Source organism: Haliotis asinina, chromosome 9 (assembly GCF_037392515.1).
Source record: "Haliotis asinina isolate JCU_RB_2024 chromosome 9, JCU_Hal_asi_v2, whole genome shotgun sequence".
Lineage (NCBI taxonomy): Eukaryota > Metazoa > Mollusca > Gastropoda > Lepetellida > Haliotidae > Haliotis > Haliotis asinina.
Genome location: NC_090288.1, coordinates 42,065,856 through 42,081,034, shown reverse-complemented (window position 1 = coordinate 42,081,034; position 15,179 = coordinate 42,065,856). Strand labels below are relative to the sequence as shown.

General features: G+C 37.1%; 1 protein-coding gene across 1 annotated transcript in view; it reads right to left on the bottom strand.

The window, feature by feature from the left end:
• Positions 1-15,179, bottom strand: part of LOC137296160 (uncharacterized) — a 53,747-nt gene that overhangs the window by 17,395 nt on the left and 21,173 nt on the right. Inside the window, exons 21-29 of the mRNA XM_067827862.1 lie at positions 14,623-14,791; positions 12,040-12,227; positions 11,265-11,337; positions 7,732-7,931; positions 6,812-6,943; positions 5,675-6,118; positions 5,092-5,119; positions 3,507-3,779; positions 35-232 (exon numbers count right to left, since the gene is read on the bottom strand). Of these exons, the coding sequence (XP_067683963.1) occupies positions 35-232; positions 3,507-3,779; positions 5,092-5,119; positions 5,675-6,118; positions 6,812-6,943; positions 7,732-7,931; positions 11,265-11,337; positions 12,040-12,227; positions 14,623-14,791 (1,705 nt within the window). The remainder of the gene's footprint in view (positions 1-34; positions 233-3,506; positions 3,780-5,091; positions 5,120-5,674; positions 6,119-6,811; positions 6,944-7,731; positions 7,932-11,264; positions 11,338-12,039; positions 12,228-14,622; positions 14,792-15,179) is intronic.

The window sequence follows — 15,179 nt, the reverse complement described above, 5'->3', positions numbered from 1 at the left end:
AGACACAGTGGTGCTTGACTGTACATATATTCACCTTGCACATATTCTGGACGGTCAATGAAGGAGGATGCAGGCCTCTGCTTCAGACTGATCTTCTCTGGGTCACTCAGCAGCCGTGTCATCACCACCCTCTCCTCCTCCTCCCCTTCCGAGATCTCTGTCTCCGTCAGGTACATACCTCGCTGGGACACTGAGATGAACTCACTGTCCATCCCTGAGTCCGACTCCCCCACTGCACAACAACATGGACACTTAGAACAGATCCATGACTTACATCTTAACAATTACAAAATCTTAATAATTATTGTCAAAACTCCATCCCTTGGAGGAACAAAGTTTATACCAGTGTCAATATTTCCTGAGCACTTGTGTACACTACTTCACTCCATCATCTGTGAATACATACTGCTGCTTTGACATGTACATGCTACTTTTAACCAAATCAAACTCTGAGTTGGTTTGAACAAGGAAGCCACAGAGCTCATGAATATAATAAATGGCTTTAAATATTGCTCAAAACACACAATGTGATCATTATTACCCCCGATAACCTAAGCTGCCTGTGAGGGGCTAGGAGGTTAATAACGAAGTCCCACCAGGGACCCATTTTCTGCTGGGTGACCATAGGTAAATTTGAACAAACTCGTGCCTATGGTGAGACCACATGTATCACATGTGCTTTGTTGTGGGGAAGGACTGAAGTCCTAGAAACTCTCAGGAGTCAAGCTGCCGAACAGTCACCCGTACAAGGACTCTCAACATTGCTTAGCTTCAACTGATTGTGACCTGAACGCAATGCACAGGACCACACACCACCACCAATTGCAACATGTGTCCCAGTTCTGTTGCTTATGGTTCACACACTACATCATTATCAGCATATGATAAGCTTCCAACAATTTCAGGCACCAATGACAGAGTGTGTCTGAATGCTAGACCCTGACAAACTGGATACAGCACCCTGCACTTTACTGTGAGAGTGTTATCTAACATTTAAAGGCACACGATCATGAAACAGTCCTCTAAAAATCAATAATATTATTGCATTTCTCACATTAAGTTATCATCTAATTTATTAGAAAAAAATATGAATTAAGATTACAATATGAAATGAAAAAGTTAAAATGAATTAGTGCAGACTCTCTCTCCTTCCACCAGCCGAACATTATTTCAAATGAACCCATAGAGTTATGTCCCTTGAAATGTTCTTTGCGAATGTCCTATAACACAAACTGTCATTGTGGCCAGTTCGGCAAACACTGACAAGCCATGTACGACAGTTTTTGATGTATGGAACGATTTAATTGTTTACATTCCATATATGGCAAGTGGTATCTGTTTTGAAGCTATTCACCTCGAAGTTTCAGTAAACAATTTCAGTTAAGTTGTAAGAGATAATAAGTCTTTTATTGTATCAACAGGAAGCAAATATGTCTATAATACAGATCAAAATATTGTTGAAAAAGCATGATATTGTTATAATTGATCACTTTCTCAGTGGCACTGTGTATTCACAAAAGAGTTTGTTTGAATTATGAGTATGATACATGGTTTTACTCCATACTAGCTGAGACTTTGGTACATATAACATTTAAACAGGATGTGTGTTTTCATAGGAGATGGAAGAGCGTAATGACACAAACTTTGTAGTACTGAAATGACAATTAGTTTACACAAGGTTACCAATCTACTAATTACGTTGCTCAACACATGGTTTAGATTAATCAACTACTAAATTACCTTAAACATAATGTGTGGAAATTAAGAGTTGATAATATAAAATTATACACTGAATACACTAAGTCTATTTTTTCCTGAAATATCTATAAAGACTAGTAAAAGAAGTCCAAGACAAACGTAACTGTGATCATAAGAATGTATTGGCAAAGGTGGCAATAACTGAATTGAATTGAACTGAATTTGGAACAGACAATCCAGTGATCAACAATATGAGCATTGATCTACACAATAAGTCTGACCACCCAATCCCATTGGTCACCTCTTACATAGTGCTTTTTGAAGACTGGACCAACGAGAGCCTGACAATAACATAAGTAAAGAAAATATGATCAAAGTTACTTTTATCTCATGGTATGTATAATCTTGAAACTTTTTAATCACATATATACTTTTATAATTATTGACCTTCCCATCACCAAGTGCAGTGGGTATGTGCTGTGTATGTGCAGTCTGAATACAAGGTGTATACACAGCCGTGTCCAATAAACAGATATACAGATGTAAGTAATATATTATACAATTTTCCCACAACCTAAATACACCCATACCATTATATGAGTGTTAGTTTTCTCTCAGTTCTATAATTGCTGTATATACAAGGATCCTGTTGACTGGGCCACCTCTACTGACATCCAAGAGCTGTCTCATGCTGATATTATTTATATATTATTCATATCAATTTCTTCATAAAAGCCAAATTATCTTTTTCAATTAAATGTGTGCATGCTGGTATGCTGGCATCCTCTAAAAATTCCCAAATGATGGCAAAACAAATCAAGTATTCTTTACCAAAGACAAATGAGACTGATCCAATGGTCATTGCAGTTTAGTTTTTGACTCATGAGACACAAAAATTATTCCTGCCGTTCTAAGATGATCTTTTCGTGTGAAATCTAGGATATAAGCACAAATACAGGTAACACGCAAAACCTGGGACACACTCAAAATATATTTCTACTAGCCTTATAAGATGTTATCTGACACAATGTCAACAAGTTGTTCAAGGGTCTTGAAGGGAACATGGGTTGATAACGCTTGGTGTTTGGTGCTAAGGGAACATAAACAAACATCTAGGGTACATCGACTCATGTGCCCCGAGAAACCAGTGAACAACATATTTATCTTACCAAACATGTTTATTTTGAATTGTTTCAAGCATGGGTATTAAATGTTTTGTAGCCATTGCTAGATTTTGCAGACTACAAGATAAACAGATTTAGAGTGATCTCCCTTTCACTGATTTGCATCAACGAGTACTGATATATATATATAGCTAGCTTTTAGTAGCATGATTTTGAATGTATCCCACAATGCATTGGGTTACAGTGTAAAAATCCTTGAAAATCTGAAAAAGGAATTATTTCACCACAGAATACCAGGGTTAGGGTTGCAATGCACAGTGCATAAATAATATGATAAACCTCCATTCTTCACATGTAATGGCCCTCATCATCAACAGGGAGGATACACAGGGCTTATAAAGACTCTGTGATGAAACAATAATTTAAAATAGCAATTTAAGTCTTAAAACTGTGAGAAAATTCATTCCTAAATTTATGCCGACAGTTGAATAAAAATTTCTTAAATTGAATTTAGTTCTTGCAAGGAATTTAAAAAAAGTCTTTAAATTTATAAAGAAAACAAAATGAAGTTTAACAGGAAACTTGCGAAGAGGTTTAACATAGAACAATAGTAATGATAATAATAACTATGACAAAAAAGCGGGGTAAGTGGCACATCAAACGTGGAGAAGGGAAATAATTTACTGTAGGATCTAATGTCAAGGTCATCGTCATCACGGGTAACATCTGGGAGGACAACATTAACAGACTCGGGTGTCATTATCGGCTGAGGGTGGGGCGAGAATGACCCCTCCCCCAGAGACGTTTCTGGGGTCATAGGGGATGCAGGGGGCCCACAGTAGCTGTCGGACAAATGGGTGGAATCTGGGGGGTGGGGGACAAACTGTGGAGACAGATTTCTAGTCAGGATCGACTCAGTCTCTTCATTGATTGATGGTATTCTCTGAATGCTGGCTGCTGAAATGTTTCAAAGGAGAAAATTCAAATTCAAATAATAAAGACAAAACATAACAAAATGTAAAAAAACAAAACACTTAAGTGAACACAGTGACGTCAAATTAATGATGTCAGCTGTGTTTTGTGTTGATTGTGAAAATGGACTGACTTTGTTTTAATAATTCCTTGAGCAGTTAATATGTCCGTCAAAATAGATGGATTAAGTGGTATTATAACAGTCCACTTTCCAAATTCAGCTTAAGTTTCAACTGATTTAGCTGTGGACATTATTTTGTGTTAGGCCCTCAACTAAATGAAATCATCCAATCACTAAACAAGCAAATAACGTTGACAAAATGAAACAGTTTTCCAAAAATCAGACAAATATGTGACAAATGAGTTAAAAATATCAGGGAACATGAACTGAAGTGCAGTTTACCTGGCATGCTAAGGGGTACGAAATCCCCACAATTCTGACAATAATTACAATTTTGTTTACAGTTTATAATTTATCTAATTTCTTGATATTCTACATATGAAAGCTGCATTCTCTTAAGTGGTCATGTTACTGGGAACAACATCGCATAACATAAGTAACATCACAATCAATGGGAGGCACCATCATCAACTATACGAGACAATGTCAGTATGGAAACTTGTTGTGGGTACATTGGAACCACTATGCAACAGTGGAACAATTGTCTTGAAACAGCCAATCAGCATGAAGCAAATGTCACATAGCTCCATGAAAATTACTGTCTAAACATGTTAGGTTGTGCTTCACATTTCTAATCAGCCAGTCAGTTTGTAAAGTCACAGTATGAGTGAGGTATGCTTTCAGCAAAGCATACCTGATATCTGTTCCTTAATAAATTAAATGGCCAGTTCTGAATGAAAATTAAAAACTTTGAGCCTTTCTATAATTCTAAAAATTTGTACAATGCGAACATTTTACCTGGTGTCTTCGCAAATGAGTTCCATAAAGTAATGTATATATTCTATGGGGCCTAATTTCCCTTCTTTTTTTTTTAAAACAAATTACAAAATCTGACTGAAAAGAAATCAGAAAGAAAGTTGAATCATTGTTCAAAGCTGATATCTGATTGCCTCAAGAACATTACATCCTTTTTAGACTGAGCAGTGTGCCTTATGACCATGTAACATCTACTTGAATTGAGGGCTTGGCAAGTATTCGCACAAAACACTATTGGAATAACAAATCCACATTTGATTAGAATGTACCATCTACATATGTCCTAAATATATCAAAAGAGTCAGACAAGAAGAGACAGCACTATATTCAGGCAAATACAGTAAATGCTGGTAGACTCACCTCTTCCATGAAACATTTCTTGTCTCACCTGAAAATAAAATGATGGAAGGATATCAAACTTTGTTTGGTTTGTATCAGTTTCTTTGGAAACTACTAGAATTGTGAACATTTGATTTTGAGATTTAAACATTGTGACAAAGCAAGTTAAAACTAACAGAAAGAATGACAAATTAATTGTATTACTAGTAAATTTAATTCTAAATATTTGGTACTATGTTTACATGTTTACAGTTAAAATGCCAGAAATGGTTCAATATAAGCATGATTCGCTTTTAAACAGTTTCCTACAAACTTATAATACTACTGGTACTTTTTTTCTCAAAATATGTAATATACTCTTTTAAAACAAAGCAACACAGTCATTATACGCATGAAGTTAATCTATTTTGCAAGAGGAAAACTAGAGTAGAAATAAACAAACACAAAATAGTTGAGACAAAATAGACAGAAAGAAATATACAGAATATTTCAACAAGTCTGTTTACACACAAGGCTTGGACAAACAGTACAGATTCTCAGAGTGATGTGTAGGAGCTAAAGTCAAAGGAACCAGACACAGATGATTGGGTCATTTATTTGTTACCTGTCCCAACTCAACAGATCTATCTTCACCATCACTCAAACTATCTAGAGTGACCTCCCCTGATCTGTCACCACGCGGGAGACTTGCTTCACCAAGAAAGGAAAGATGTTTCCTCACTTTGCCAGATTTCAGTCTCTCCCTTGATTGGCTTCTCTCCTGGAGACTTGGCACTGAAGGTAGATCTGGCACTGATGGGAGACCTGGTACTGAGGGTAGATCTGGCAATGAGGGAAGACCTGGCACTGATGGTACATCTGGCACCAAGTGTCCATCTGGCTCACTGACCTCTACCTGGGGTACTTGGTCAGGTCTGTAGTCAGCTTCTAAGACATAAGGTTTCTCTTCTTCCTTCTTCTTTAATGCTCCATCCACTTCTGGAGGTGACTTTGTTTCTGGTGATTGTGGCATCTCTACTGCCCCTGGTTGCGCTGGGGGTTCTTCCCTCTGAGGGGTTCATACAGTGCAGATATTGAACAACAAACCCTTTACCATGAGAAATTCCTTAGGGGGTAGGAACATGAAACTACATTTCAAATTCAAATTCACATATTGCAAGCCAAGCTTCAAACTTCATTCAGAATTCATCTACAAGCATGTGCAGTTAATATGTTCATAGCTTTACAAATTGGCTGAAACACCTTGAAAAAAACACTCATTTAGGTCATATTTTGCGAATGGACACCAGAATCAAATTAAGTTGTTCTGGGTATTTAGGAGTGATATAAATCAGTTTTGTTGTATGAGTTCAAATAACATCTGACTGGTTGGAAATGGAACTGAGAGCAGAAAAACATATCTTGTTTAGTAAAAGGTTGGTTTTCATTGTGTTTCAGAAAGCAGGATCAAAGTACCACTGATATTACATATAGATAATTATCATCTTCACAAATGAATTTATTAATTTTATACTGCTGATCTAATTAATCAAATCATTACCATTATGACTGTTAATAAAATCCTACAAAGAAAACTCATTAAAATGACCATAGCAGTGTGAGTGTTTGCTTTAAATGTAAAAATAGAAAATTTCATTGCAACTCTCCATGTGTCTTTAACAAGAGCAAGCACACATCATCTGGCCATAAAACCTCAACGTGCACTTTCTTGAGCAGCTGTCAATAACAGTGAATGGATTACCTTCTCTTGGTTGTCCTTCACCTCTGTCTGTTCCAGTTTTTCTGTGTCACTGACAGCACTTTTCTGACCTCTTTTGGGCATCTTTCTTGTAATAGCTGCTTTCTTCTTTTGAATTTGCCGTTTGGGCTTCTCCTAGAAGAACAAATATTGCAATAAAGAAAAAACACAAACACACACGAACAGTAATTGGTGAGTGAGAATGGTTGGATGATGGTTTTAGAAATATTTCAGCAACATGTAACATAAGGAAACGAGAAACAGGCTTAACTTACAGTACACTATCATCATCATGATAAACAAACACTAAATCCAAGAGGCTACCACAGTGCCCCATAAACACTGATGATGTTTCTTCAATCACCAAATACAGAACATTGACATACGCAGCAAGGGCTAAATCTTCACTTGACTTTCCTTGACAAATTAGGATTCTGAAAAGCTTCACCAGTACCTTGCATCTATATTTATTGTTTATTCTATTTTCTATTTATTTCTTAGATTTCTATTTTCTCTTCAGTGCTGAATACACTTTATACAAGAACTACTTTTACATAAGTAACAACAGAATACTACATAACTTTGAATGAGGCTTTATGCCATTTTTATCAACATTCCTGTAATACCACAAAGGGGCACACAAGAAATGTGCTTCACACATTGAACCCATGTAGAATCAAATCCAGGTCTGTGAAGGCATGTGGTAAGAGGCAACTAGAACAACAAATGGGTTGGTGTCATTGTCAGCTGTGTCTTAGTGTACCCAAACAGTGACAGGCATGCTCCAAATATCAAACAGTTAATTACAAGCCATGATCATGTAGCTTGAATACTTGAGATTTTAAACTACAAGTCAAAGATGAAAAACATATCTTTTTAAATCTACCCGTGAAACAATCCCTCATGCCAACTACCCGACTCACCCTGACAGTTTCAGTCTGCTCTGACTTGACATGGGTGTGGTCAGCCTCCTTGACCTTCACTTTCTTACGTTTCTCCTTCAGAAGGCTCTTGATGTCCACCTTCATGTCACCTAGGTTGAATTTAGCCTGGGGGGAAAACTTGAGACCCTCCTCCTCTGCCTCCTCCTTCTTCACCTCCTTCATCATCACTGGCCTTGACACTAGCAGGGGATATCCATATAGAGTGTTACTGGCATATACTGTACTATCCTTGATATCTCCAGGGTATACGTTACGACAAGTCTACACTATAGCCTGGAAGCATCTACGGCTCTGCCCGATAAATGTAATACCTCCCTTGGCTGGCTTTTTATCCTATCAGGTGTATATGCTGAAAAGTTGAGCGAACCAATCACAACTCACTTTCGCTTTTTAAATTATCTATCCAATTAAGCTTGGCAACGCAAACCATGCAGAGGTTCTCTGAAAGAAGTAAAAGGATTCCTTGCTTATATGTTTTTAAAGTTTAGGACCTATAAGTTTGTCTGTATGATTTAAAAAAAAATCCTTCGCACACCTTCGCAGTTGCGACCACTACCTTAGCTGATACTGGCAAGCTCGGCCATAACGGCGGTCTAGCTGATTGGCTACTGTGAGAATGCGGAGCCAGCAAAGGGAGGTAATAAAATTAGATGTATCCAGGGTATAGTGGAGACTTATCGGAACGTATACCCTGGAGAGATTGAGGATGATATTGTAGAGGCCTCTCTGTATATCGTAGTATTGGATTTAATGCCATTTGGAGAGGGCAGCTTTTTCAACTGTTTTACACATTAATAACAAATAGACACATTTTAACAGAGTTGGTTAACTAATGCTCATGGCAGTTTTGTTTTAGAAATGGGGAGGAAAATAGAACAGCTTCATATTATCCATTTTCTAAGATTATTTACATCAAGGTAAGTCAGCCCTCCTGGATCATAACTTAGTCAACAGTATTGATATTCCTATGCAAACACGTCATCTCATCCTCTGTTAGCAAGGGTAATATATCTCCATTCTATTATGATACCCTGAACCAATTCACATCTTCTATAGATTTCATTAAGAATTGATGTCAACACAAGATGAAACACACATGCCAAATGCCAGCTATCTGTCTAGTGACTACAAAACATACAGCTTACTATGACAAATAAAAAATTAAAAAATTGAAAAGAGTCAAGAGTGCGACCAGTGTGCATCAATAAAATTAACTTGTTATGAAAACCTTAAACAATAAATGGACTCGATTATGAACAAGTAGGCCATGACACAAACTCTCCTGTCTTTTTGTCAGGTAAGCTAGAAATTAATCATTGACAAAATACAGACAAGCATACAATGCATTCACAGGCAAAATGCAAAAACTGCACAAATTAATGTTGGTATTATCAGATATCTAAAGCAATCAACTGCACATAACTGAAAATCAGTTAATTGATATTTAATTGCGCTTGCAGCTTTTGACAAGGAACATGCAATAAATCAGCAACACAACACATATCTGCTACAACTGACAACTGCAGCTAACCTATTTTACCCTTGTCAGCTTTAGTTGTTTTAGGCTCAGCTAAAAATGGCAGAAAAAAATAAAAAGAATGTGATCAATGTAAATTAATTCACATGAAAGAATAAAAAGCATATTTCTATTGTTATAACTTGTTAATATTGCTCAAGGAGGAATTAATGTGAACAATTAAAGAGTTTTGTCAAATATCTGTCAGTTTTCTAAATAACAAAAAAACAAAGAAAAGTAGAAATGCCACTACATATTTAACATGCTATACATACAGGCACATGTAATGTTTTGTTAATGATAACACATGTTAATGGTATTCCTAAATGGCAGTGGTCATATGCTACAACAAACATGCTGGATGACACGAAACCTGGAAATGTATCAGTAATGGCAATAGACTGTACGGCAGTGCTGATACAAACCTACAATGGTTAGATAAAACACTCTGAGAATGTTGTTAGGAAACCACCCTCACATACTCCATGTTGTAATGTCAGTTGTTGTCTACCACTGCAGGAGTTGAATAACCTTTTCAGTTCCTGAACTGAGTAATTCTGCATAATTGGGGTGAACCAGTATTTCAACTAACAATGATAGGTTCCTGGTTTGTGCAAGGGAAGCAATTCTGTATGAATTTGGGAGAACAGGATTCAGACCAACAATCATTGAGTCCTGGTTTGTGCAAGGGAGGCAACTCAGCAAGGGAATTATGGAACACCTTGTATATTATGAAAGACAGGAACTTGTGACCAAAGCACATGTCTAGTCCTTCTGTCATCAGTGATCTGTGCCCTGTTTCACAAAGTTCTCAAGCCTAAGATCTCGTAATTTTTCTCGTAGCTTTCACATCTCCTATTTTACAGTATATAAGGTATGAATGCTACAAGAAAAGTGAGGAGATCTTAAGCTTATGAGAATTTTATGAAACAGGGCACCGATTAGTTTTTTACTTTCTACAAATAATTACAGCTTACTGTATCTACACAACTGAGTATCTACTGTTGCTACACATAACTATGACTCAAAATCCTGCTACAGAACTCTTCAAACAAAAGGGTCTACTCTCTCTATAACTGTCTATCTGGTATATTTATTACCAAAAAGTTTAACCAGTTTCGCCCAGGGATCATTTGGAGGTGGAGGTGGCAAAATTTCATCGACTCTTGGCTTTATAAGAGCTATAAGAATATCACAGAGGTTATGAAAATTACTTCATGCAAAAGGCAAACATGTTTTACTTTGATCATTTGAACAGAGGTGTATATGATAACTTTTTGTGCATGAGGTTTATATTCAAGTTTTAGTGAGCTCACACTGCAACTACGAACCTCTGTCACAATCAATTTGGCATGCACACCTTATAATAATTCAACAAATAACAGCAATTATGAAATGATTTCATAAACCATCTCTCAGATTATGAACACTTAACAACACACATGCAGCATTGAAGATTAAAGTTTTTTTTATTTCTTTGATATTGTTGTGTTACAATGTTAATCCCATCCTCGATATCTCCAGGGAATACGTTCCAATGAATCTCCACTACACAGTGGATGTATCTATGGCTAAGCCTTATAAATTTATTACCTCCCTTGGCTGGCGTTTCATCCTACCAAGTGTTCTTGCATGTATTTTCTTTAATTTTCAGACCTATCAATGTGTCTGTATGATTTCCCCAAATGTTAGTCACACTGCAAACGAACCTTCGCAGCTGCGACCGCTATCTTCTTTGACACTGGCAAGTTCAGTTGTAACAGCAGCGTAGCTAATTGGCTACTGTGAGAAAGTGGAGCCAGCAAAGGGAGGTAATAAATTTTTCAGGCCAAGCCGTAGATGCATCCAGGGTATAGTGGAGACTTACCTTAATGTATACCCTGAAGATATCGAGGGTGTGTTAATCCAGACACATCCCCAAATCTCTGAGCTAGTATTTGACTTAACACTGGTAGAATGTAGAGGAGGATGTTGTCACTGTGCCTGTATAACTCACCTTGTAGCTTCTGTTCATGTGTCAAAGCAGGGTCAACATCTGGTCTTGACGTGTCTCGGACTTGGCCTTCACCCTGAACCAACAGAGGTCACAATACGTATAGGTCACTTACTCACTCGGTATACAGGGTCATCTTGCTAATAGAGGTCACTCAGAAATGACCTGAGGAATGCCAATGATGTTAACATCTGATGGCACCTTAGTGAATAATGATTTCTATGAGGCTGGTCTCTGGTCAAAGAGGAGCAGGCACATCAGAATTGGACTGAAGATCAGATTAGTCCAGGGCAGGTTTTTTGCTAATGAATTCAAATCATAGTGTCATGACCAGCTGTGGCAATGACAAGGTGAAAGCCATTATAATTCTTATGTAGGTTGTCAAGGACCACTCTTCCTCTGTATGGACATAAATGCATAATCTAATCTTGTCTGGGCCACTGACGGCTACATAAAACAGGAGACCACTATCTGCAGACTTCAACCCAATTAGTCATAGCAATGGAGCAAAAGACCTTCAGAAAGTTGGACTTAAAATGCAGTCTAGGCAAAGAACTTGTTTGCAATTCTCTTAAATTTCAGTTTTGACCAGATAATCATTCTGACAGGTGAATTATTGGTCACATGTTGTTTGTTGGCATATGCAAATAGACTTTTGTGCATTCATTTTTTTCAGACAACATATTCTTTTGCTATCTAAAACAGACACACACAGATTAATATAATACCTTTACCACAGCAAATTCTGAACAACATCTTGTTTCAAAAGCACTCTCACCTCTGAATCTTCAGCGCCACTTGCAGACAGGGGTGTGGAGGGTGTGGATGGGGAGGGGGTGGGGCCAGGGGAGCTGCCAAATACAGGGAACTCAATTGGCGTTATCTCCCTTGTCTTTTCCTCCTTGTCTGTCTCTTCATCACTGACAACTATTGTTCTTTTTCTTCTCCGATGCTTCTTCTTTTTGCCTGAAAATACATCCTGAATGAACCAAAAACTGTACACAGATCAGAATACACACAAATAATAAACAGAGTTATTCTTCCCCAACTCTGATATGTAGTGCATGTAAAGTGACACTGTTACCTTGAGTGATTTTACTACATTAATAAGTTTTTTGTGAGTGTCACACTTTGCTGGTCCAGATGAATACTGTCTTAACAGTGCCTGCCACTGAGACATCCTGGCACTGTTTAGCATAGACACCAGTGTTTGAAGTTGACACCAGTCCTGTGGCCCAAGGTCAGTGAATTTTAAAAAGGGCTGGCATTATAAAAGAAATTTCAAGGTCCTTCAGAAATGTTTCAAAAAATACTTTAAGAAAATGATGCAATAGTTGTCTCTTGTGTTGACGTCACCTGGACGATGACAACTTTCAAGGTGAATTAAACCCTCCAAAACAGGGCCATATGCCACTTTTAAGTTCAATTTAGATAGCTGTTTTTGTAACACACTTTAAAAATCATTCTATCACTGTATTTTTACTGCCAATTCCTCTTGACGCTTAAACAATCATGCCCTCAACATCCAACTTAATTTGTCAAAAATTATTTACTATCTGATATCTCTTCATCTATGATGAGAACTGTTACTATATATATCTTTATATACAATGTCTAAAATGAGTAAACGTGTGTAGAAGTCCCACTGTAGCTACAATAAATGACAACAACATCTCTATGACTAGAATAAATCTGGTGAACAAGAAATGTTAAAAAGAAAATGACTACAGTAGAGTGTCTACAATAGATCAAGATAATAAAATCTGTGTTGTAAGCAGTGTTAAGCCATCAAAACAATGAAACACTTCTCAAACAAGATGAAACTGTAACATCTGTAATACCCTGGCACATCTTGAAAATAGACAAAGAGAGACAAATCTCATTGCTGCTGTTGACTAGAATATCTGAAAGATTGTCTGAAAAAAAGATAATCCAGTGTATCGGACTGAAAGCGGTCACAGAAGTTATCTATGAGTGAGCACTGTCTTATGTTGCTTTCAGCAATAATCCTGGAGAAATATGAGCTTTACTCATTATCATTACATTTGTACAGATGTGTGGAATCAAACCTGGACACTGCATGATGAGCAAATACTTTCATTAACTGCTCACTTACCTGTTACCCACTTTTTGCCACATTAGTTCAAAACTATTCAACGGAGTTCCAAAGTTGCTGCTAGAATCAGCCAAGCTACAATTAAGTATTTGACAATTATCTACAAACTACACTATCAGGTATGGTGCTGGAAACCCAAAGACACAATGTGGCTTAACCCAAGGATTCCTAGAGTTCTGCAGCATCTCATGGATGCAATGCTACAGTGAACTGTGGCCCATTGGCAACTGTTAGTTTTGGGCATAGGTTGAACTTTCCTGATTGATCATTGGATTACCAAACAATCAATCATCGGTAAATGATCAATCAAAAAGTTAGAGTTTAACTTCCAAATCAGGCAGCTTCTTGTTATCTGCATAAATGTTTGCATTTATTACGAGATCCTGACTGACATAACACAAGATGGATACACATACTGTGACATATGTATTAAATGAGTGAAATTCACACTGTAAACAGTGTCAATACTTACTAGCATACATTATACAGACATGTAGATGCCTAGTAACCAATCACGATCAATCATAGAAATCATGATCAATTCCTTGATCACTATTTTTTACCAATTTATCATCGATGAAATCGATTAATCGGAACACCACTAGAAACTGTGGTGAATGTCACTACTATCAGTTATATAATTCTACAGACTATCGAAATTCAGGGGATTACAATGAGACTGCGACTACATGAAATGATCAGTATCCATTAGTGTCGAGCAGCAGGGGGGTAACTATGGGTGTACCAGCAGAGTCTCTGGCAGAGCTGGGTGGTCTCTCCTGAGGAGTCTTCTCTCGTCTATACACAGGAGCATTTGCTGAAATAGTCATGCTCAATGTGTCTTTCATCTGTACAGCAGAGTCAAAAATGGCTATCTGAGAACCAGTTTTGTGATTATATAATTAAGCTCTATTATTGTCTGCAATACTATTATTGTGGGGAGTTCATTTCGAATACCAAATCATGTGACTGGTTTCCGCACCAGATGCAAAGGTAACTATTGAATGTTTAAATATAGATATTCTGAAAAATTATGCATTTCTGGCAAGGTGTGAATATGATTCACACCTTTCAGAGAAAAATATGGTAGATCTGGAAGAATGCAAAAACATACAGTTGCGAAAAATCCTAGCCCATTCCCCACCTATTGCACTCTTAAAAAGTCTGTAAATACTTTTTATTAAGGATTATTTATTTATCAAACAGCAATAAGATGATGGTAACAAATCAAAATCCATGAATCACCTCGTTCTATGAGAATCTGGATCGTCTTCTCCATGTGCTTGACAAGGTCATATTTACTGACTTCTGACCCCAGAGTGAGATCAAGGGTTGAAAGGGGTTTGGGTGTGTCTGGCGGGGAGAAATAGATTTCAGTAGGTGCCATTGAAAATTCAGACTCTTCCTCCGATTCCTGGAACATATATTGAACAATGTGCTTTTACTCCCAGTCTTTAGCATAGACTTCAAACTATAGTCTGTTGGATCTCATTTGAGACTGATGAATTTAGGACACAAAATCTTATAACTGCTACAAAACCAAATTTTGCATGTTCACATAAAATTGACAGATAAACTGTGATGATTTGTCTCAATTTTGGACACCTGAATAATTAAGTTGTTTAGCAAACGATTATCATTTTGTTGTCACTTTTTGCTATGTTTTATGAGTGAGTTGTATGTAGTTGTAGGAAAAAAAATCATCAGAGCTGGTCTGTAGATTTCACGTGACTGTGCAAAACTTGGTTTTGTTTCAATTATTAGAGTTTGTGTTTGTGATCAATTCATTGGTCTCAAATGAA